Genomic DNA, 22931 nt, shown 5'->3' with positions numbered 1-22931 from the left:
CTTAGGCTACGCTGGAAGTCTGACAGTCAGACGTGAACGCGTGAACGACAAGGAACAATCAAAACGAAACATCAAGAGAATTACATCCGTTATATAACCACGTGGCTTTGCCCCGGATTTATCTTAGAGTTGCAAGGTTAAGACCCGACGACAAGTCATACATAAAGTGAAGAAAAATGCAAGCTATAGGTATCTCGATCGTAAACTCAGTCTTCCTCAAACATAGACACATCTTCCGTCTCTGAAACAGAATCTGACTCTATCTCAATATACTTCTTGGTCTTTGGTCGTGCAGGTCGCTTCGGCGGTGCGGGTGGAGCATCCGAGTCGCTCGCGATGATGATCTCGTCATCGCTCTCCTTCTTGGCTACAGCTTTCTTTGCAGGAGCCGGCTTGTTCGAAGGTTTTCGGGCGACAGGCTTTTTAGGCTCTGAGGGGCCAGGTGGTTTCTTGTCGAAGAAGTCGGTCACCGGGGCCTGAGCAGTCTTCGTTTTCTTCGCCGCAGGCTTGATGTAGTCTTCATCACTGTCCTCCTCTACCTTGGTACTTAACAAATGATTATTAGTTGATTCCTTTTGCCGAAAAAGAAGCTACCTTTTCCGTTTGAGAGGTTCCTCCTTAGCTTTAGCTTTGCCCTTGCCCTTCGCCTGTGTAGCTGGGACCATCTCAAACTCTGAATCAGAGTCTGCTTTCACTTTCTTCCGTCCAGATAATGACTTGCGGTGTTCGAGCGTTGCTTGCTTCTTCTTGATCTTCTTACCGTTGGCGTCGAGTAAAGACTTATTCTCAAACTCCTGACATGATTTCTGACATGGGACACTCAATCTCGTGGTCTGGGCAACAGCAAGGTGAACTTACTTCCCACTCCTTCAGGAAAGTATCCAGGTCCTCATTCCAGAGATCATTGGGACTGCGCTCGAGAAGAGCAAGAAGTTCAGTATCCTTGTCTGCCGCTTGTTGCATGAGTCTGTCGATCTAGATGATACTCAGAATGAAAACACAATGAAGACACTGATATACGCACCTTCTCCTTCGTCAAGCTCCAGATGGCCATACCAAGCAAGTAGTCGTAGTCAGTAGTACCAACATCTTTGACAGTCTCTTCCACCTCATCCTCTTCATCTTCGGGCCGGACAACATCCTCTGTCTCGCCAGCAGCCTTCGCCTTCGTCACTTTCGGGAATGGTCGGAACTTCAGTCTGCGCAGTTCAGCCATAAGATCGTTCTTTTTCCGATTTGACACGACAAGTTCCTTGTCCACAATCATCTTCACGAACCGTGCCTGGTTCGAGAGGCGTTCAAATTGTGTTTGCAGTTCATTCGCAAGGTAATCCTGCGTAACAAAAGAACATAAGCATTTCAACCCCTGAATTCTTGAGAATCGCTTGCCTTTCGCTTCTGGTAGTATGCAAGCCTTTGCGGGTAAAACTCCTCGATGATCTCCTCAGGGGAGGCGTACTTCTGAATCTTCCCCTCGAAATTGAACGCCATCATGTTGCTTGTATTGATCTTAGACGTAAGCTTGAAGAACTCCGTGAGACCCTGTTCCTCAGCCTTCTCGAGGTCCTTTGCAGCCATGCTAATCACGAAGTGGATGTTCACGTTGTCGTGGTGTTCCTTGTAGTCCTGTTGCTCATACTTTATTGAAAGCACAAGACGACGCCTAGATGTGTGGTCACCTTGATAACGCCATCACCTTTCTCACCAATCATGGCCTCGAGCTCAGCCTTGTAGCTTTGAGTCCACTTGTGAATCGGGAGCTCCGTAACCTCGACGGTGGTGTCATTGATTTTACGGACGATACCAGTGACGTCATACTTATGGTCACCGACTTTCTTGATTGTACCTTTGAAGCCACGCCACCAAGGCATCATCGGGACCATCTCTTCGCCCGCCATCAAGCGACGCAAATTATCCACGATATCAGCAGGGTTGTAGCAGGGAATTGTCGTGCTCCAACCTGATAGAACAGTCAGGTCGCAGAAAATACTTGGTTGTTTTGCTCACCAGTTCCAATACCCTCAGCGCCGTTCACTAGGATAAGTGGGATGACAGGCATGTAGTACTCAGGTTCAATCCAGTCGTTGTCTTCCTTCAGGTACGTCAACAAGGGAGCATCTGCGGGGTTGAACACAGCGCGGCTCAAGGCCGACAGCTCGGTAAAGATATAACGAGCCGAAGCATGGTCTTTACCGCCCTGGTCACGCGTACCGTACTGACCATTGGGCAGGAGCAAGTTCAAGTTATTGCTACCAACGTAGTCCTGGGCCAAGTTCACGATGGTCATAGTCAAACTCACTTCACCGTGATGGTATGCGGCGACCTCGGAGACGTAACCTACGAGTTGCGCAACCTACAGAGACAATCAGAGTTTATTGAGTGTGTGGAATGGTGTACATACCTTGACTTCCTTCTTCAGTTTACGCTTGAAGCAACCCCAGATGACTTTACGCTGGCCAGGCTTGAGGCCATCCGCTACCGACGGTATAGAACGAACGTTATCTGCCATAGAGAACAGGATCAACTCTCGGTTGATGAAATCCGAATAGGGAATCTCGTCCATATCATGGTCGAGGTATGTTCCAGGCTATGCGGCACGGATGAGTATGTGATAGAATACTCTTCGATACTCATTCACCTTGAACTGGCGGAGCCATTCCTTTCGATCATCAGCTTTCTTCTTGCTGAAAGCAAGGTCAATCAGTGCCCTGTCGCCGTCTTGCGTTGTCGCAAAAGGGATCATGTGCTTAGCCATGTTGCTGAAGTAGTAGCGAGCGTCAGAGTCCTTGCTTGTTCCAAGACCCTGAATCGCGTGTAAGAAGGGCAGAAATTGCCATTGAAGTAGAAGAGACCTTGTAGTACTTCGAGTCCCACTTGTGAGCATCGGGGGTATCCTCCAGCCACTGCTCGTACTCTGGGATAGTGAAGAAATCCATCCGTTGATTCCCTTTCGTAACCTTCGCGCACATGAGCAGATGAAGACATATCCCAAAGAAGGCTGCCTACCCTCACGATAGGTGTCACAAACTCAACCAAGAAGTTCGGCAACTTCAATAACGACGGGTAGAAATGATCCAAGAAATTGATCAGCAGACCTTTGATGTGAGATCCATCATGATCCTGCGCGCAAAGTGTTATCCTGTCATTAAAGACTGATTCAATAAGAGGGCCGACCTGATCCGTCATGATCATCAAGCGTCCATAACGCAAACTGCTGACATTGCTGTACTCCTTGTTGTGCTGGAGACCCATAATCTTCTTGATGTTCTGGATTTCTTCGTTCTTCATGATCTGGTCATGCTTGGCTTCCCGGACGTTGAGCAACTTTCCGCGGAGCGGGAAGACGCCGAAATTATCACGACCAACAACACCCAGTCCGGCCACAGCCAAAGCTTTCGCAGAGTCACCCTCGGTTAAAATTAATGTACATTTTTCAGCTTGTTTCGTGCCCGCATTGTTGGCGTCGGCGAGTTTTGTCATTCCAGTCAATCTGCATAACATCGTTAGATCAATATTTATCGCACAAAACCTCTCTCACCTGTTGCGCTTGCTTCCATCAGTTTTCTTGATCTGCTGGTCAGCCTTGAACTTTGCCCAGTTAAGAACGTGATCAATAATCGTTGATTTCTGAACTGAACGAGGATGTGAGTCCAAAACATGCGACTCCACGAGCAACATACCTTTCTTCATGAACTCTTCAGACAATGCAGGCTTCGTGCCGAACTTAGAGGCAGTTAATGTCAACGTCTCCTTCGTCTGACTGTCGAATGTCGGGTTCTCAATGAGAGCGTTGACAAAGATCCACATGTGGTTCTTGACCTGTGCAGGCTTCACTGTCGCACCTTTGTTTTTCTTCCCGATGGCAGCGATGAGGTTCTTTGCAATCTGGTCTGCCATGTGGTTGACATGCGTACCGCCCTTCGTAGTTGCGATGGAGTTGGCGAAAGAGACCTGCTGGAATGTACCATCTGATACGGCGAACGCTACCTCCCACCGCGGGCCAATCTGCTCATATATTACGGCTGGCTTTCCTTGCGCCGCCCCTCCTGACGTCTCTGCAGCCTCTGCCGCAGCAGAGTTAAGGTACAACTCAACGTACTGCTTGAAGTTCTTGATCTTCAGACGCTCGTCGTTCAGGAAAACCTTCACGTCCTTGACTGTGCCGGCGAGATCGTACACGCGCCGCTTGAGTAAAGACAAGGTATCTTCATCGATGGTCTGCATGCCAAAACGCTTCAAGTCCGGCCTAAAGGTGACTTTCGTGTACTCCTCGCCCTTTCCGTTTTTGGTGATCTTTGCAGCGCCGACCTTGCCCATATTGTTCGTCCATGTCTGCTTGTACTTCTGGCTAGTGTTTTTGTCTGCAGTGTCGACGGTGAATTCATGAGAATAGATGTTGGCAAGCTTGGCACCATAACCATTACGGCCACCGGTGAGCTTCTTCTCGTCATCATCATAGTTGGAAGAGGAGAGTAAGTGACCGAAGATCAACTCAGGGATGTACATTTTCTCTCGCGAGTGCATCTCGATGGGAATGCCCTTGCCATTGTTGTAGACAGAGATGACACCCAGTTCAACATCAATGTTCACTTTAATGGTATCCATGCTAGGGTCGTTGATCTATGGCAGTTAGTTAGCAATGCAAGTAAGACACTGGAGTTGCACACCACACCTTGTTATCTGCAGCATTGACAAGAATTTCGTCCACAATTTTGAAGAAGCCCGGGACATATTTGACCTCTCTATGAACCATGCGCTTGTTCTCCGAGTCATACGTCCACATTGGCACTGTAATTGTCTCGACACTTCCAATATAGGAATCAGGGCGTTTTAGAATATGCTCCAGTTGAGATAACTGCCAGGTTTCTTGTTGTTAGCAATGGATCGCTAACGTTCCAACATGCGTACTTTGGTGTAAGTTTCTGATGCTGTCTTGCTCTTCTTTGGCGGGGCTAGTGCCTTGGGTTTGAATGACTCTGCACTCTCATTGCCTGAATCGACGACTTCATCGACCTCCGGTGCGCTGCGGTCAGCATTGTCGTCCTTATCCACCAGTACCTTCTTCTTAGGTACAGCCTTGGGTTTTGCAGGAGGTTTTGATGTGGGTTTCGTCGCGATGGTCTTCTTTGCTGGTGCTTTCGTCTGCAAAGTGGCACTGAGTTGCACCCTTTACAATTTATCAAGTACGACTCACTGTCTTCTTGATGGGAGGAGCATAGTCCTCGCTCTCTGTACCTGAGACGTTTCCGAGGTCAAAACTCTCCCCTTCTGAAGAGCTCATTGTGGAAAATGAGTCGCCCGGTCGCAATCGTTGGTGTTGGATAAAGCTAACAATAATAGGAACGAAACGCGGTCGCGTCACGGTTTCCGCCAAACGCGTCAGCACGTGACCACCACGGAACCACAAGCTCATTTTTTGACACAAGCAAAGATTCTTGGGTTGGGGGAAGTGAAGATAAAATAACCCCGCAAATTTTGAAACTTTACATAAGGAACAGTTGTCTGATTCGTATAAAAGCCGAGTGAAATGGCAACGACTCGGAACTGACATTCAATGACCTTCGATTCGTCTCATTTCTCGAATATTTGGAATAGATTGAGCGACGTGAGATCAGGATCACCATACTACATACACAATCTACCATCATGGCCGAGCTTTTATGTTGCTCACAATGATGCTCTGTGACCGGAATATTAATGTATGATCTTGGCCTATATAATACTGTGCAAACCTTATATGCTTGTACGTCACCCTTGAACTTGGTCACTATATGATCAGCGCACACCCATAGCTAGACAGACTTAGACAGCAGCCAAGATACAACAACTTGCATGTGCTTACCTCCTTTGCAACTGTGGTGATGAATCGCTCGTCGTGAGAGATAACAATCACTCCGCCATTCCAAGTGCTCAACGCCGCCATCAGCGCATCCAGACCCTTCATTGAACTGTCAGTAGAAGTGGAGAAATATGTATATGCGCTGTACCTCGATATCTAAGTGGTTAGTAGGCTGGTAGGTATTAGCAGTAACAATAAACCGTAATCTTCTGTACTCGCCTCATCCAATAACAATATATGAGGATTTTGCAATGATAAGGCAGCAAACGCGACACGAGACTTCTGACCTCCAGAAAGTGTGCCAATAAGCTGGAGCCTGTCGTCCTTGAAACAAACTGCAAGTAGATCATAAGAAGTTTGCGCACCCCGTCATTCCACTGATCTGGAAATTGCCTAGGTGGCCTCGATATTCTTGTTCTGTCTTTCCTGGGAATCTAGAGGCTAGAAACTGTACAGGAGACATCGCAGGATCGAGTGTATCAACATGATGTTGTGAAAAATATCCTCTACAAAGCAAGTAAGCAGGTGATGAATCAAACGCAGTGACGACTCACATCCGCAGACGACCATTCCGATTCAAGTCGCCACTCAAGGGTCTAAGCTCCGCAGTGAGGAGTTTAATACTACGTATTGCGACCAATTTTTAGTTGTATTACAGCTTTTCGAGGGACGTAGGACCGCTTACAGGGTTGATTTTCCAGCTCCGTTCGCGCCAACAATAGCTATTCGCGAATCCAACCCTACATCGATGTTGATTCCTTGGAGGAGAAGGTTTTCAGGTGTATACCCAAAAGTGACCTCAGACAATTGGAGCAATGGTGGCGATATCTTCTCTGCTTCGGGGAATCTAATTGCCAGAATGTCATTCTGCTGCACTTGGAACAAGAATGATTTGCCGCACTTGAAAGTTTCACCCTCTTCTTCCTCTGGAGGCTCTAAGTCAGGGAGCTACAAAACGGTCGGTCAAGGGTTACAACGAAGTCGTGCAACACGCCCACCTTTTCCAACATTTTAATTCTCATCTGTGCCTGCGAAGCTATACAAAAACGTGTTGGAAAATCATAGCAACTGCTGAGTTCATATTCCTACCTCTGGCTGCATTATATCTCCACTTGTCAATGAAAGCCTGTAGGTGCTTCCGATAATCCATTTGTGTTTCGTATTCTTTTCGCATATTGCGGTCCCGTTCAGACTTCGTTGAGTAGAACTGGGTGAAATTCCTGCGAATTGACTGTTGTAAGAAATTACGCCCGTCTGGGAATGAATGAGACGAACCCTTTATAATAGTCTAGTCTACCAGAATGCTGGTGCACGATATCAGTCGCAACAGCATCTCTGCAGACAATCGTATTTTAGGCGTAAAACGAAGATTGCTGCACACTCACAAGAATGCACGATCGTGAGATCTGTCGAAAGTGTGAGAAAAATAATATCAACTCGTACGCCCGCTCAACTGACACAACAAGCAACGTCCCGGGCCATGTTTGAAGGTAATCTTCTAACCAAGCTAGTGCATTTAGATCGATGTGATTTGAAGGCTCATCGAGCAAAAGAAGAGCAGGCTACATCCAATTGCACGTGCTTCAGACCTCGGTATTAAACAATCAGGACTTGAACAACGCACCTTCACAAACAGTGCACGTGCTAGTGCGAGTCGCATTCTGAGCCCGAGATATCAGACATTGCCATGACCCATTGATTTGACTTACCTCCAACCTCCACTGAATGTTCTTGTAGGCTTAGATTGGTCTGCCTCGCTGAAACCCAGCCCTGAAGACTTCGTATCATAACCTATTATTTGACATAAAAACATCAACATACCTGCGAGAAGAGTGGCTGCCCTCGAAGGACCACTCTCTGCATCCATATCACTTAAACGAGCGTGCACTTCCGCCAATCTTGATGAAGCCTCCTCCCTAGCATCCTCAAACCGTTTATCGTCACCTTCCTTTTCCAGAGTAGCCAGGCGGGCATTCAAAGAACCTTCCTCCTTCAACAGGTGATCTCTCCAGACGTCGGCTTTAAGAACGGAATCGAGAGCGGTTGTATCATCCCCAACAATCTATACCGAGTTCATGCACAGGCTCATATTAGAACACAGTGACTTACCTCCTGTTCTACGAACAATATGGTAATATGCGCGGGAATAGGTACTTCCCGCATGGCGATATGCTTCAAAAGGGTGGACTTTCCGACACCTGATGAAATCGTACAGTCGTGCCGATAGGTGATCAAGTATAAAGCGTACCATTGCGACCTATGAGCCCATACCGACGACCATACGCCAATGTAAGGCTTGCTCCTGAACTAAGGGGATACCTAAGAACAAGTAACAGCAATCAAAAGTGAAACACACAGTATACGATTGGAACCAAAATTGACGTCAATTGAGGGCAGATGTATATCTTTGCTCTTGTTTTTGGCAGCATTTGCCGCTTCCAAGGGGTTAATCTGAAATAAGGTGTTGTGAATGATCAAATTGAGAGAAGCAAACACAAGTGAATCACCTTCATGAACATCTCTTCATAATTTTGCTGCCAATCCCATGATCAAAATGATTTAGGGAGATAAATATTTCAACTGACCTGCTTGCGGTGCTGATCAAGAAGTTTGGATCCTTCGTAGAGGTCACGACGAGCGCGTTTCTCGATCTTGGCCTGAAAAGCCGCCATAACATCATGACCATATGACGTAGATAGCCGTCTGTGCTTACCTTGAGTTTGGCTTCCTGTTTCTCAAGCTTTTTTACATCTACCCTGGATGCTCTGTGGAGGAGCATCACTGAGTTCGAGGCAGGTATAACGATGAAAAAGTATAGGCTCACTTTCCCTTATTGATGCTTTCAAGGTCTACACCTTCTCCAAGCCCAATGGTATTCGACATAGCACCGACCTTGCTCATGTCCATAACTTTGTCAAGCTTCATCAGCTTTGGTCGACCGCTATTTCTCGCTCGTGCACTCAGCTGCTCAGCAAGGAGATCCCGGAGGCGCGCCATCAACCTCTTGACGTCGTCTGGATGACTCATACCCAATGAATCCAGAATGTCATTGGCCACCTGAAGAACATCCTCCTCTTCACCAGCGTCATCAACTAGATAACCTGAAAGATACTGCACGATGAGTTCTTCCGTACCAGGGAAGATGGAGCGTATTTCTTCTGCAATCTCTACAGAGGCCATCGTTCTTCGCTAGTATAAGATAAAAAGATGCTGAGTCCTGACAGGAAGAGATGTACTACTGACTAGATGGCCAAATATAGAATGTGCTACTAGCCTGCGCCATAGTATACACACACCGGTTCAAACAACTTTCAAAGCTTTAAAGGTGACACCCACTGCTGCTCCAAGTCCCCAAGATCCCTGTTTGCACTTACTTGGGCATGATGCGGCCCTTTTCTTCTGCCTCAACGAGTTCGATGAATCTTCACAAATCACATAGATGTGGAACGAGCCCGTGACCCGTCGTGCTACGTGATATTACATTGTTACTTACGCCATCCTGCATCATGTTTGAAGTCACAAGCAAGAAGAAAATCACCGGAGGCGTTTTCCGACTTGAAAGATGGCCATGCCATTACTTTGTGCACCGTTCCGATAAACCTGCAATCGCAACGAGGATCTTACTGATTCTGATACATTTGCAATTGCAAGGAGAAACTTGGCTGAGCATCACCAACTTCAGATGTTCTCGTTCGTGCAACAAATTCATCTGGTATAAAGAGAGTAGTGTGTAGTGAAGTTTGTAGCCGGAAACTCGAGAACTGACACAAGACCCGATCCTTCCTCCCGAGTCACATTGCCTACTTGTTGTCCATCTTACCACTTGGTGACCCCAACACCTGAGCTTTCAGCAAGGGGATTCGCATTCAGCAGCAACTTCACAACTCGGGCTACCATGGATTGACGAATTATTTGAGGCTAATATAGTGTTACGGGTTTATGTGTTTTTTGGTAGTTTGATCTGGAAGGTGCCTAATTGATGATCGTCAGTACAGTATGATACACCATGATATTCGAAAGTTTGCGTACACTGAGGTAAAGTGGTGATTTCAGGAACTACCATCCCTTGAAAACCGATTCGAGACAATGCACCTCGAATAATCCCAGCAGGAAGTGCAACATACTTTGAGATACGTCAAAGCATATAAAAGTGTGATCAATTCAAACTATTGACATACCAGCTTGGCTCGCTTAAGAGCTTCTTGTCGACCCTCCCATGAAGAAATTCGAGTAATCGGCTTGAAAGCGTTATCTTGAAGAACATAGACCCCCTACGAATATTTCAAACGCCAAATGTCCGAAGTCGTGAATCAATTGCTTACCCTGTGATTCGTACGCAAGTTATCGACTTGTTTATCCCAGCAAGAAACCCAAAGATCCTTGCAAACAAACTTGATGACGTCCAGAGAGTCACTGAATAATGGGCGATCACGGCAAAGCCTTGAAGGCAATTAGGATGAGAAATCGCCTTTGAGACACCATACCTCTCCACAAAGTTACCCCCAATGTGCATACCGATAGCTTCCAGCCTAGATCTCACCCCCTCGTCCTCGTCCGCAGGCCCTGATATCTTACCTGACGTGCTACTAGTACTGTCTCTCGGATTCTGTTGTTTGGCGGTTGGCGGTGGTGGTGAAACCAAACCAGCTTCGACCATGTCGCGCTCTATTTTTTTTGCTCGAGCAGAAGCGACTGCTGATGAGACACGAAGGGCATTCACAGCTTCGATCAATAAATAGTCCATGGCTGCACCATCGACCATTCGAGCAGGAGGGTCAGCAAGGGTGCCGAGGGCGCTGACCGTTGCTGCCTGCATCTGAGGAGAATATGCCGTGTAATAGGAACTTCGGACAGAAAGAAGGCAGGTCTACAGATGCTCACTGGCAGCACTCAGCGCTGAGTGAGGTTTAACTGTTAAGACGTTCCAGGTACGTCTTATCATTTATGTAAGTACAGATAAGGAGTAGCCCAATAAAGTTTGGTTTTCTTTATGACCCAGGCATCAACCAGAGTTACCAGACATCCACCAAAATATCTTCCGCTTCATTGGCATACTATGTAGATTACGGATCGATAACACACGAAGATACAAATATAAAATATTTCATAGGCTTTTCAAAGTTTTGCATGCTGAAGGACAAACTTCGATGATTTCTTCGACTTCACTTTGTCGACATCTGCAAGCGTAACAGGCCGGCATTCATAAGCGTGATTGTATCCTAGCCTGGTATATCACGCAGGTTAGTGAACTATATTCAAATAAGGGTATGCTTACCTAGCCTGGCCGTCAATACCCCCTGCTTTGTAAAACTCAGGCCTGCGGAGTAGACTAACGACCACTGCACCCCCAATACCAATATTGTGAACAAGACCGAATTTTCCCCGTTTGTCCGGAATGTCGAATAAGCCAGGTGCTTGCATAGGTCCTGCCACTACACATCAATTGCATTAGGAATACGACGAAAAGCAAACAGATTGATTGCCACACTAACAATTACGCAGTTGCACTGCCAAAGTGATGAGAACAATATCGCCAACTTAATAGAATGCTACTCACTTGTTATATAAAAATGCATACCCAGACCAGTAGCCCCGAGTGGATGTCCTTTGGCTTCAAGACCGCCGCTCGGGTTTACAACATACTTGCCACCATACTACAGAAGGTTCAGTTGCTTCCAAACTGAAAGAGAAAACTCTGACCGTATTGTCACCCCTTTCGACCATCTTATGGGCCTCATCAGGGGCACAAAGTCCAAGGGCAGGATATGTAATGAGCTAAGGGAGGGTCATGCGCCAGACCATGTGAGGAAAGGCGTACTTACTTCGTTTGCGGAAAAACAGTCATGCAGCTCAACCACGCCAACCAAGTCACGCCCTTCACCATCGGCAAAACCAGCGTCTTTAAATACATTGTCAGCACATCGCTTCGACATCCCGTAACCGGCAACCTCCATAGCGCTCTCAGTATCATACGCAGCAGGGTCGTCCGTCTCAAGTCCTTGTGCAACTATTTCAATGGCTTGATTCTCCAATCCATGAGCATGTACAAAGTCTTCTGATGCAATGACACAGCAGGCTGCACCATCCTGATGCATGGTGAGTGTTAAGTACTTGAGAACGGGAGGACCGTTACCGATGTAGGACTGCACATGAACTTCGTGAGTTGAGCAGTAATTTTAGGTGCTTGTAGGATTTGTTCAATCGTCCATCCGTTACGGAACTGTGAATATGGGTTCTTGACGGAGTGTGCGTGATTCTTTGCGGCTAGAATACGTTTTGAACACACATTTTTAATACGAGCGCTGGATAATACCTATCATGGCCAAGTGTTTGACTTCGGCACCAAATTTATCCATATATTCTTGCCCTGCGTTGCCAAACATTCGCGGAGCACCTGGACCAAAGTTTGTTCCGGAAGTTAAGGTCTTTTCGAGGTCTACAGTCCGCTTATGGAACAAGAAAGTCGGTGGTGGCCTGTCGGGAAAGTTGGTCCCAAGACTACCCGCCGCCATACGCTCAAAGCCCAATGCGAGGGCACAGTCGACCAGGCCTGACTTTACAGCGTTGTTCGCATGGAACAGTGCAGTACTTCCGGTCGAACAATTATTATTCACGTTGGTGATGGGAATCCCAGTCATTCCAAGGCCATAAAGAGCTCGCTACACCAATTAGCATCGTAAAACTGAATTAAAGAGTGTCATACTTGACCGCTCGTAGAATCACCATAGCAGTAACCCACAAATGCAGTTTGCACTGCATCGTATGTGATACCTAGGAAGTTCGAATTGTGATTTTGAACAAATTGTCTCTTCATGCATAACTCACCAGCATCGAGCAGTGCCTTCGTCCCTGCTTCAAGTCCCATCTATACATGAATGGAATCAAAGATCATTCGTTTCTTGTACTCATTCTGCTTACATCCTCCGTTGTCCTCTGCCCTCTAGGCTGGGTATGGAATGAATTGAATGCTAGAGACTGGCAAGATTGAATTATTGACCTTTATGAATGCCGTGCATCCACAGCCGACAATAAAAGTCCTCTGGAATTTGTTCTGAGGCATGTTAAAACGTCAGGTGCAAACAAAAGATGCGAGTGCACTAGCTGATCACGGAACCATATATATATAGGACTGTCCGGTAACTTAAAAGCCGTAACCGGTCCTCGGCACTCAGTTCGACAAAGCACTTGAAACTTGTACATACTTGTTGCATTTGATTTCTCTAGCGACGTCCGGTAATAGGTATTAGTCTGTATTATAACGGTGGCAGCCGGGTGATCGAGGACATTGCTTTAATGCAAAAAGTAGACAAAAAGACTGAAAGTTTTTAGAATCTTTTCAATATTTTTCATGGTGAAAAAGCCTTCCATGCTTCCAGTGAGAGTATAATTTCAAAGTAAAAAACAGCAATATCAGCACCTCAATTTCAGTACCTCATGCTCTGAGGTTCAGACCATATCATGTGATTTCGCCCAGTAGTGAATTTCACCGAAACTATCACATCCATATGCGGCCAAGCTTGGGGAATTTTCAAATACAGCTGCACCTCGGAGTCCCAAGAAATATATACGACAATATTCAAGTCCATGGTATGTACAGGTGGCAGACATGGATATCCCCATTTTCCTGGTTCTTAATTCAAAGACTCAGTCAACATCGCTCTCTCTCTAATATTGTAATCACGGATCATGCTGAAATAAAAAAAAAGTGAGTTATTTGTGATGGATCGTGCAGGATAATACATACAGAGATGACACCGAGGCTAAAGCAGCACAAACGAGCGGGATCAAAAAAACAGGCCGCAGGCCGAGGGCTGCTGCATTCATCACCTCCTGCCGGATGTTGGAAGGTAGCGAGTCGATGACAGTCACGCTCTGTTTGACGGCAGATATAACCTCGGGCGAAAGTCCAACTACACGAGACAACTGGGTGTTAAGACCGTTGTCAAAGACTGTACCAGCAATGCTGTGCAGATATATGCGTCAGAACTATTGGATCAACTATAGAAAATATCCCATGCCTCAGCCCAATGATCGCTCCGAAGTATGACAAAAACGTCTAATGACTCGTTTTAACGACGCGCCATCGTTGAATTCATAGGCGCACCAATATAGCAGAGGCACGAGAAACTTCCTGTGGCCTGTCTGCCCACTCGGCCTACTCGAATAAGTATCACGTTCAATTCAATCGGGGACAACACGCACTTGAACCGAAACGAAAGTCGACTGATAGGAACCACCTAGAGAATATTGATGACCGCAAAAGAAAACGACACACTAGATTCTCACCCAGACCGACCTAATAGAAATCAGTAGGCAAGAAATGTTTAGTAGGACTTGTACTGACGCCGAGTAATATCTGATACCCAAAAAGCTTTGGGGATGCAGTTGTTGCTTCCACTGTGAACAGTAGTGCGGCACCTGCTATGGAAGCGAGAGGGAGAGCAAACATCAGATACCAGTAGTGCCCAGTTTTCTACCATAGATCGATTAGAGTACAAACGACGAATTGACATTTTGTGTAGACACCCACAGAGGTAACTCCTGATCCAAAAGCAGAAGCTGGCTCATTAAGTCAGGATGAAGGATATCAGACTATCAGGACGACTCACAAACGACGTACGACAACATCAAGGGTAGAATATCGATGCCAGATTGTACGCTGCTCCGACCATTGATCTGGTACCTTGAGACCGAAGGTTATTACAAATTGCTTCTCTTAAGGAACTTTATCAGTACCACATGGGTAGATAATACTGCAAAGAATAAATGTGGGGATTGAACAGCAATCATCATTCACTTACGACTGATACGATGAGCGATGTTAATAGAAAGAACTAGACGTGAAGGTAAGCCATGAAAAGAGCATTAGACATGTACTGTTGCAACATGGTCGCAGCAACAATCTTACCCCTTCTAGGCATGCACCGGTCTGTGTGCGTCGCTTAAAGTACTGAAATGGGACCAGGGCATGGAGATCTCGGCGCCACTCCCACATGATAAACAATACTGCCAGTACGCCAAAGATGCATAGAGGCACAATCACAGCAACACTGTTCCATGGGTGGACAGACCCACCCCATTCCAAGCCCAGCAGAAGGCAAGTAGAAAACGCCACGCACAAGGCGGTTCCGATCCAATCAAGGGTCCTTGGTCAAGCATCAACACATGGGCCGTACACTTTGAGAGACACCTACAGATTGAGTCTCGACAAGAGGCTGTGGCCAGAAAGGGACCTAAACGGAGCGCGATGCGGGAGCCAGAAAAACATCGCGGCAGCGCTGAGCACTCCAAACTGAAGAAGGATGTCAGCAGTAAACAAGTTTCAGAGAAGTGACATTGATTACGGGTAAATTAATGTAAAAACACCATCTCCAGGATACTCGATCTATGAAGGATCAGCAGGTATATCCCAGAATATGCAGTAAGGCGGACCGGTGAATGCACCACCTAAGCTTGCTTTAAGATGGCAGATGGCACACCGAAAGCAATAAATGCGCACCTAAGAGCGGGCCAACAATACTAGAAATGGCAATTATACCGCCAAATAGGCCGAACAGAACAGGCCGGTCTTCCAGTCGGGTGAACTAACCAGAACATGTCGAATCAGAAAAAAAGCGTGTAACAGTGGGATTACTTACACTTGCTATTGTAGCAATGGAGCATATTGTAATCCTGTACTGAAATAAGCAATGAGTACACATCGCACACTGGTGTCATACCCAGCAGCTCCACATCCAGCTACCGCACGCCCGAAGATAAGCACTTTCATTGAAGGAGCCTGAGCAGCAGAGTTACTCCAGTAGTTTGGACAGATATCTCGTACGTACAGCTCCACAGAGAAGCGAACCGACTTCAAATAAAAAAATTGATGCGAGGTAGACAGGCTTGATCGGCAGTGTCGCGACGAGTTGACCGACGCATAACATCAAACCAGCTTCAGTCAGAAAATCTGCGAATAATTAGTGGAACTTGTGGTACACTAATTTGACGGTCTAACATGCAGCTGCTACCCATGTTGCAAGATCCAAGGAATCGAAGACGGATACGATGCGAGGAAGGGCAGTGGCCACCTGAGGGGAAACTATCAGGATGAACCAAGGGCGCTCATAATAGAATACTGACAATAGTTTGGTCCAAACTAACCAGAAATATCGAGAGCAGAAGGGCTCTGTCCAACGAATGCATCAATTCGGCAATATGCAGAATATTTTCAGACACTAACGAGAATACGAGAATGAATTCAGTGCCACGCAAATAGCTGTTCGAATTTAATTCCGTCCTAGGCCTGTGTTCGACATCCTTCTGCCCAGCAGGGTCTTGTGGGGAGAGCTTTTCGTCAGCAGTTACCGCCGACATGGAGGAGAATGGGTGGATTGAGGACAACCTGGACAAGAGGTATGCACGAAATTCAAACGATTGCCATAACCCTCAGGTTGCGGCTTCATGTTATTCACCGGACTGAATACCGCATGCATGATGCATGCCGCATCAGGGAGTGTTCAATATCAATATGGAATAGAAGAAAGATGATCAAACTCAGCATGACAACGGAATGGGACAATGATCAAACATCAGCGCTGCAGCGAGTGTTCAAACGTTCACACATCGGCGGTTTCCGAATTTTTCTGCAAGCCAGACTTGAATCCAAACGACATTTTATCGCTTTAGCATCGTAGCAGCATGCATGTGTATACCTTTTATTATACATTTATATCCTACACATCATACACTACATACACAGAACTGTAAATAACTAGCACATCGATAACGTTTACAAAAGGCGCGCCATCAATTGGTTGCGCTCCATGTTTTCTTCAGCATGTCGGCACACTTTTCAGCTACCATCACAACCGGAGCCTGGAGATGAGTTGCAACTACATCTGGGAAAATGCTTGCATCTGCGATCCTCAGCCGAGAAACTCCATGCACGCGGAGCTCATCGTCAACAACACCTGGGACTGTGTCATGTTCCTGAGCCATGCGACAACTGGATGCATAGTGGTATGTTGTGCGAACGTTCTGTCGGATGAAGACGTCCAATTGCTCGTCACTGTCGCCGGCAGGAATCAGATGATTCTCCATCTGATACCCGTTCGTACGCATCCTTTCTCCTAATGCCATTGCGAGGCGCACTGCCTTCCTGACAACCTCGATATCTCCCTCGCGCGTGAAGAACCCGAGGTCTACTTTTGGGTTTGCGCGGGGGTTATGAGAGAAAAGCTCGACCGTGCCCGATGATTTGGGTTGCAGAGGAACGCAAATGAAAGAGAAGAAGCCCTGAGACGTCTGGGATGCGACATAGGTGCATTCATGGGGAATGGGCATGATTTCAATATCGGGAAATGTTTCACGATTGGTCTCCTCGACGCTAGGCTTTGCATTGTCTCCCAATTTGTCCGATTTAGCAAATATCGATACCTGCAGGGTTGGATACGTGAATAGTCCCCGACCGCGTATCAGGTAATTCAAAAATTCAGTTAATGCTCGCGTTAAACTGCTCTCAAGCGCGTGGAATGTATCAGAGAGGGGGACCTTGTACGTGATCGTGGTGCCAACATGATCTTGCTGTGGTGCATGTCAGCGAACGGAGCACTTGACAGAACTTATGTACACACCAAATTGCGGCCAACGCCTGGCAAATCCTTGATGACTTTGATACCATGCTTTGTTAGATGATCTTTTGCACCGATCCCACTGCAAGAGCAGGCTCGACGATTCGATTGGACAGGAAAACAAACAAGAGCTTACCTTAGCAGCAGTAGGTGGGGAGTCTCGATGGCTCCACAACACACGATAATCTCCTTCTTCGCCCTTGCGTAGAACGGTTGCTGTTTTGGAGTGGACTCGTATGGTTTGAAGAACACTCCCGATGCGACCGGTTGCACGCCGCCAACGTCGAAATCGATCTTTGTGACAAGCGTGTCGGTGCAAATCGTGAGCCTTTGCCTCTGCGTGGTGATCGAGGGAGGAAGAAAAGCATCGAAGGTAGACAGACGCTTCCCATCTGAAGTCAATGTGACGGGAATTTTTGCGCAGGACACGCAAGGTCCTTCTGGGGCGTTGGCATCATCAGTGTACGATATACCGAGGTCCTGTGCAGCTTTCACAGCACTGGTAGCAACATTAGTCTCTGATTATGAGAGATGAACAAGAGAATTACTGAGGGAATGAACTGAAAAGGAACTCGTCGAAATGTCGATTGCTCCATGGTCCTGCATGTCAGAGTGAGTGTGCAAGTTCCTCATGATGTGACCAAATTCACCTTCGCTGCCATGATAATACCCTGAAGTGCTGACCGCATTCTCGGACTTGATGAAGTATGGTTCGAGATCGGCATAGCTCCAACCAACGCGTCCCTGCCGCCTCCATTCGTCATACTGCGCAGGACTACCTCTGGTGTAGAGCATCGCATTAAACCTTGACGCTCCACCTAATACAGTGCCAGTGAGAATTTCAAGGACACGACCGTTGGCAGCAGTCAAAGGTGTGCTGTTCCATCGTACAGAAGGATGTTTCCCCTGGGCATATGATGCAGACAAAAGAGGACACCGCATAGTGAAGGTGTCGTGAACGCCGCCACGCTCAAGAAGTAATACGGAGATTGTAGGGTCCTCGGTCAGTCTACTTGCAAGGACGCATCCTGCGGTTCCTCCTGAAAACCTCATCACATTGACTCTGGTGTTGCGGCTAAAGGGTAGCGAAACATACCCCCAACTATTATATAGTCATACAGGCCTTTACGTGGCACGTTCGTATCCAAGAATTGAGCATCTGCACCGACATCGGCAGGATGATGTTGTAGTGGCATTGCGCGGTTGTCACGTCCTCTGATACGTCGGATGCGAGAGCTTTTTATCCTTCTGGCAGTCAAAAGACTGGCCCCAATCAGGCATTCTAGCTAAGACCGGCCGATCGAGTACCAATTGAAGATGGCATCGTTATCCAGGAAGTTGATCAAGGGAACTTAGCACAGGATAACGAAGTAGTACAGCCCCGTCTTGCAGAATAAAATTTGAAATTCTCATCAATCCAAACTTGGATATCGATCTGGTATGTACATAATACGTAATGACGGCTTTTTGTTGCGGCAACAAAATCCGAATTAAGCCCCATGGGTGTGGGTTTGGATAGGCTGTACACTGCTGTACACAAGCCAGATCCGAGCTTCTTATTAAAGTATTGACTGGTAACCAGATCAAGTCCTTGTGCACTGTGTTGTGAGACCCGGTGGGAAGTGCGGAGAAGGTGCCAACAGTCATATTCTTCCGAATCACGATCTGTACGGGTCGATCGTGTGTGTGCCATCGCTGATTTCATCAATAGAACCAGCAATAGAAAGGGCCGAACTTCCTCGGCAGAGACCTTGTTTACCGGAGTGTATTGTGCAATTTCTTCATCGTTTAGAATCCGTCTCTGTTAGAATATAAATGCAGCTTCAATTCTTGTGGGGCAATGTCAAAAACTACCGTCATAAATAACATAGAGTACATATATTGGTATCAATCACCGATAATAAATCATGTATGAAAGAGTACAACGAAAAGTGTAAAACCTCAAACATATCCATCTTTACCTTGACTTGCAGCCTGAGGTGCTCCCTTATCAGCCGGTGTCCTATGTTTCTGACCTTGAAGCTCAATGCTCTCAACTAAATTGACTGATTTGAAGTTGTGGCTATCGATGCGCATCCTCCCAGGATTGATCGTACTGTCCGAGGTCGATAACGATCTACTGGTAATGGGAGGAAGGGAACTCTCCAATTTACGCGAGCCAATCGACCATATTGTGGCAAACACGACGCCGATAATGTTGACGTAATTATTGACCATGTACACCATGCTCGTTTGGAAGAACGAGGTGGTCGAGCTGAAAATGAGGCCAAGTTGGATGATATTGAGGACAACGGGGAAAACAAAATTGCACAGCGCAATGACGAAGAGTCCCTGAAGGCGTTTAGCTATTGCCCCTATAAAGTGAATGAGGAACAATGCAAAATATGATATAGGCAGGCATACTTGGGCGGATGACTCCTTCAGAAGCGCTGGTATTGCGAGTCAAACGATGTAGGAACATGAATGATACGAACCTGAACGGATCATGTCAACACACAAACAGAAAGTGGCACAAGGTTTGACTGACGCATTATCAACGGCCTGCAGGATCCATTCGAATTTCGTTTGCCAATCTCCCCATAAAGATTCGCCTGCGGCAATGGAATCCCCAGCACTCGTAACTGCAACAACATAATAGTGAAGAAAGATTGACATATTGATGGCGCGAATCACTTTGAGGGTTATCGGAACAAGGAGGAGCGACCAGAATTTGACCTTGGGAGTAGTTCTGCGAGGATATACTACAGTAAGACGTATCACCAAAGTGATCTCTGCCACAAGCGGCCCGAAGAAGGCGACGGCAGTATATGCTATAACGGCTGCCTTTGATTCTGCTACTGTCGGAGAAAGTATGGTATGAACCTTCTTCAGCTGTCAGCACATTCCCAACGAATTTATATGGCATCAGACCTCGAGATAGATGTTAAGCGCCCCTTCTGCTAAACCCAGAAGGACTCCGAGCATATTGAACATAAAAATTGGATGACGGCGAGTCTGGGGAGTTGAGAACACTAGCAAGGCAATAAGAATCGGTATGAGGAGCGATGACAACACCGTGCCAGTCAGCAACCATGGTATAGATAACTTAAGAGTTGCAAGATAGTTTGTTCCCGGGGGAGGAAGGGGTATTGAGACGTTGGATTGGGATGCCAGCGTTATCATCTTACCACAAGTGCAAAGTATGGCATTCGCAATGGCATTTTAAAGGGTATATATGCATCCCTTCAACGCGCCGATCTAGCGTCCCGCTCGCCACAGCCATTTGAACTTCGCAGAACACGAGGCCAATCATCTAAAATAATTTAGATGAAACAGGACAGCGTTGTTGTGATGTCCGATCAGATACCGCATTCTGGGAATGTACGTACTACTGTGATATTCTTCTTATGGTAGGAATGTATGGTTGAAAGTTAACTTGTAAAGTTCAGCTGTAAAATTAGATCACACCAACAGCCGCTTTACTAACTTACTAATTACTAATTTTTTTGAGCCAAAATACTATCCTTCCCGGCTGAGTCGTCACCCCTACAAGTCGTCAAGTAACGCTTTTGTCACAATTTGTCACAGCTGCCATTTCTAAGCCCGCTCAGCAATGCCTCAGATCCAGCATCAGGAAAAAAGAAGGTGACTACATAGTACTATATAGTCAGGGTAGCGCGAGTAGCCCCGTCGTCAAGTCCCCTCTATGTATTCACCATAGAATCCTGTAGTAGCTACCAGTAGCTACCAGGTACTACTGTAGTCTGTCAGAGTGCTACTACATGCAGCTATATAAAACCTTGGAACATGCAGTTGACATCAGGAAAACCTAGGTCCACTTAAATTGACTTAAATCATCCTTAAAGTGACTTATTTGTCTTATGCGCAACATTTTCATTACTCAAAATAAGGAGATTCAGTAGGTTATTTTCCACTTAAATCATCCTTAAAGTGACTTTTTTGTCTTATGCGCAACATTTTTGTTACTCAAAATAAGGAGATTCAGTAGGTTATGCGCATTTAAGACATGTAAGGACACAAAAAGAATGCCATCTATGCCTTTGATGCGCAGTTTATTGGAGAAACGGAGCAGGGTGAGTTGTTATGGACTAGGTACAAGTGTGATAGCAATTGATTAATGAAAGCGAGGGAAACTGATTGGGTAAAAGCCCGTAGGGCTTTTCAGCCCAGCGCCTGCGCAAGGACCTAAGGTTTCAAGGTGAGCTATGATCCCAAGATTCTAGGAGTGCGGCGACGCTAACTGCGAAGCTTGACACCTTGAAAAACATAGGAGTGGCACTTACAGCATGTGGTTATCGCACTGGCGGCATCATATGGCGCATGAAAGGCTCTAACAATGGTGAAGCTTGAATGTATGGTGCAATAATGACTGCATGTTCTCGGAGGTATAGGGTGAATGCATTGCTTGACCATCTTCCCATAGATTTGACAATGTCAAACGGGACTCCTCTTAACAGATACTCTAGAGTACCACCTATCCGAAGTCCGTGTCCTTTAAGGTCTGGAAGGTTGGCGACGTGCGCAATGGAAGAGAGTCTCTTGGTGAGTTCTTTCTTCGAGAGGGGTCTTAGGCCTTTGGGATGTTTCCAGGCGAAGAGGTGCACTTTGTCTTTGGACGCGTTGATTCGAAGGTGGTTTTCTAGAGCAGCTTTTGGGTCTGACGGGTCATCTTGTTGCGCCCAATAAACATCTTCTCCTTCTAGTGGAGATGCTTTTGTGCTCGGGATATGGAATTTGGTGACCGGCAGGCCGTTGCAATCTACGGCAGCTGAAATGGAGTCACAGGTGACGTGTTTGTTGGGGTCAAAGGCTTTGATAGTAGGTACGGTAAACTCCCCAAGTCTTGCTATGGAATAGAACGTGGTTGTGATACATGCAAAAATGGCTGCATCTCGAGGGTCATTGAGATCGACGTGCGCGCGAATGGTTGAGAGAATGTCTACTGTGAATGGGGCACGCTTAGAACATTTCGATGAGGTTGGAGCATGCGTGGCTGCTCTGTTGAGGATAGCCTTGAGTTCTTTGGCATCTACAATCTACGGACGGCCATGTAAAAGATGCCAGGCTTTTAAACCAGCTGCATAGTTGGCCAGTGCTGATGCTGAGTATGAGCCTGCGCAGCTCGATAAAAAGGCAAGAAGGAGAGTGGGGGGGATTGGGCAGTGTTGCTCTTCTGGGATATTAAGAGTGTCGCAGTATACATGAAATACTAGGAGTCCCGCACCATAAGTCTCTTTGGTGGATTGTGCCCAGGACGCACCCATGACCTCTAGGATACGATCTAGTTGTTCGTCCGAGATGTTGATATCTGGTATGTCTGGGGTTGCGTGTGTTGGGAGCCGCGCATTGCCACCTGATGGTAGCCATTTATGGAGACGTTCGCGTGCGAGGCAGTGCGGTCTCAAGGGTGAGGGAAGAGGGGCGAGGCCGGGTCTGTAGCATTGGGGAGAAGGAGTATTGGGCAGGGAGAGAGAAGTAGA

General features: G+C 46.7%; 7 protein-coding genes across 7 annotated transcripts; all 7 read right to left on the bottom strand.

The window, feature by feature from the left end:
* Positions 1-55: 55 nt before the first annotated feature.
* HD556DRAFT_1316686 (DNA topoisomerase) lies at positions 56-5445 on the bottom strand. The gene is made up of 17 exons (XM_041301161.1): positions 5195-5445; positions 4909-5142; positions 4673-4855; positions 3681-4620; positions 3539-3632; positions 3175-3490; positions 3007-3120; positions 2853-2957; positions 2639-2803; positions 2402-2587; positions 2008-2353; positions 1680-1960; positions 1390-1626; positions 1025-1333; positions 859-975; positions 595-806; positions 56-546 (listed from the first exon to the last, which is right to left on the bottom strand). The coding sequence occupies exons 1-17, from the start codon at positions 5411-5413 to the stop codon at positions 207-209; spliced, it is 4398 nt and encodes a 1465-aa protein (XP_041167596.1). The 5' UTR covers positions 5414-5445; the 3' UTR covers positions 56-206.
* On the bottom strand, positions 5435-9075 carry HD556DRAFT_1316676 (P-loop containing nucleoside triphosphate hydrolase protein). Its single transcript, XM_041301160.1, has 24 exons — positions 8664-9075; positions 8553-8604; positions 8425-8496; positions 8347-8373; positions 8196-8290; positions 8088-8146; positions 7949-8037; positions 7661-7901; positions 7549-7609; positions 7464-7500; positions 7298-7401; positions 7225-7245; positions 7115-7174; positions 6929-7059; positions 6838-6875; positions 6741-6787; positions 6525-6686; positions 6394-6462; positions 6205-6345; positions 6059-6155; positions 5988-6011; positions 5843-5938; positions 5733-5792; positions 5435-5680 (listed from the first exon to the last, which is right to left on the bottom strand). Exons 1-24 carry the CDS (start codon positions 9017-9019, stop codon positions 5645-5647), a joined length of 2175 nt encoding a protein of 724 aa, XP_041167595.1. The 5' UTR covers positions 9020-9075; the 3' UTR covers positions 5435-5644.
* A 312-nt stretch (positions 9076-9387) lies between these two features.
* Positions 9388-10783, bottom strand: HD556DRAFT_1316662 (TRAPP complex subunit trs33). Its single transcript, XM_041301159.1, has 5 exons — positions 10324-10783; positions 10162-10279; positions 10018-10110; positions 9869-9962; positions 9388-9811 (listed from the first exon to the last, which is right to left on the bottom strand). The coding sequence occupies exons 1-5, from the start codon at positions 10653-10655 to the stop codon at positions 9777-9779; spliced, it is 672 nt and encodes a 223-aa protein (XP_041167594.1). The 5' UTR covers positions 10656-10783; the 3' UTR covers positions 9388-9776.
* On the bottom strand, positions 10774-12926 carry HD556DRAFT_1316654 (thiolase-like protein). Its single transcript, XM_041301158.1, has 12 exons — positions 12837-12926; positions 12758-12784; positions 12665-12704; positions 12543-12610; positions 12153-12498; positions 11973-12103; positions 11662-11925; positions 11540-11614; positions 11397-11493; positions 11332-11346; positions 11115-11271; positions 10774-11063 (listed from the first exon to the last, which is right to left on the bottom strand). The coding sequence occupies exons 1-12, from the start codon at positions 12897-12899 to the stop codon at positions 10955-10957; spliced, it is 1392 nt and encodes a 463-aa protein (XP_041167593.1). The 5' UTR covers positions 12900-12926; the 3' UTR covers positions 10774-10954.
* Positions 12927-13338: 412 nt separating this feature from the next.
* On the bottom strand, positions 13339-16422 carry HD556DRAFT_1316615 (ABC transporter). Its single transcript, XM_041301157.1, has 21 exons — positions 16062-16422; positions 15962-16007; positions 15837-15909; positions 15667-15788; positions 15559-15617; positions 15478-15511; positions 15339-15423; positions 15272-15286; positions 15184-15224; positions 15034-15131; positions 14748-14985; positions 14641-14673; positions 14576-14592; positions 14449-14522; positions 14370-14398; positions 14174-14312; positions 14042-14076; positions 13944-13994; positions 13858-13895; positions 13584-13802; positions 13339-13528 (listed from the first exon to the last, which is right to left on the bottom strand). The coding sequence occupies exons 1-21, from the start codon at positions 16193-16195 to the stop codon at positions 13471-13473; spliced, it is 1638 nt and encodes a 545-aa protein (XP_041167592.1). The 5' UTR covers positions 16196-16422; the 3' UTR covers positions 13339-13470.
* Positions 16422-18733, bottom strand: HD556DRAFT_1316605 (alcohol oxidase). The gene is made up of 6 exons (XM_041301156.1): positions 18548-18733; positions 18102-18491; positions 18000-18051; positions 17588-17950; positions 17455-17533; positions 16422-17404 (listed from the first exon to the last, which is right to left on the bottom strand). Exons 1-6 carry the CDS (start codon positions 18645-18647, stop codon positions 16628-16630), a joined length of 1761 nt encoding a protein of 586 aa, XP_041167591.1. The 5' UTR covers positions 18648-18733; the 3' UTR covers positions 16422-16627.
* Positions 18734-19257: 524 nt separating this feature from the next.
* Positions 19258-20865, bottom strand: HD556DRAFT_1280723 (uncharacterized protein). The gene is made up of 4 exons (XM_041299294.1): positions 20362-20865; positions 19979-20313; positions 19855-19925; positions 19258-19805 (listed from the first exon to the last, which is right to left on the bottom strand). The coding sequence occupies exons 1-4, from the start codon at positions 20611-20613 to the stop codon at positions 19393-19395; spliced, it is 1071 nt and encodes a 356-aa protein (XP_041167590.1). The 5' UTR covers positions 20614-20865; the 3' UTR covers positions 19258-19392.
* Positions 20866-22931: the final 2066 nt, after the last annotated feature.

The sequence above is a fragment of the Suillus plorans genome, assembly GCF_016647745.1.
Source record: "Suillus plorans strain S12 chromosome Unknown HD556scaffold_1, whole genome shotgun sequence".
In the NCBI taxonomy this organism is placed as follows: domain Eukaryota; kingdom Fungi; phylum Basidiomycota; class Agaricomycetes; order Boletales; family Suillaceae; genus Suillus; species Suillus plorans.
This window is presented reverse-complemented; position numbering and strand designations above follow the sequence as displayed.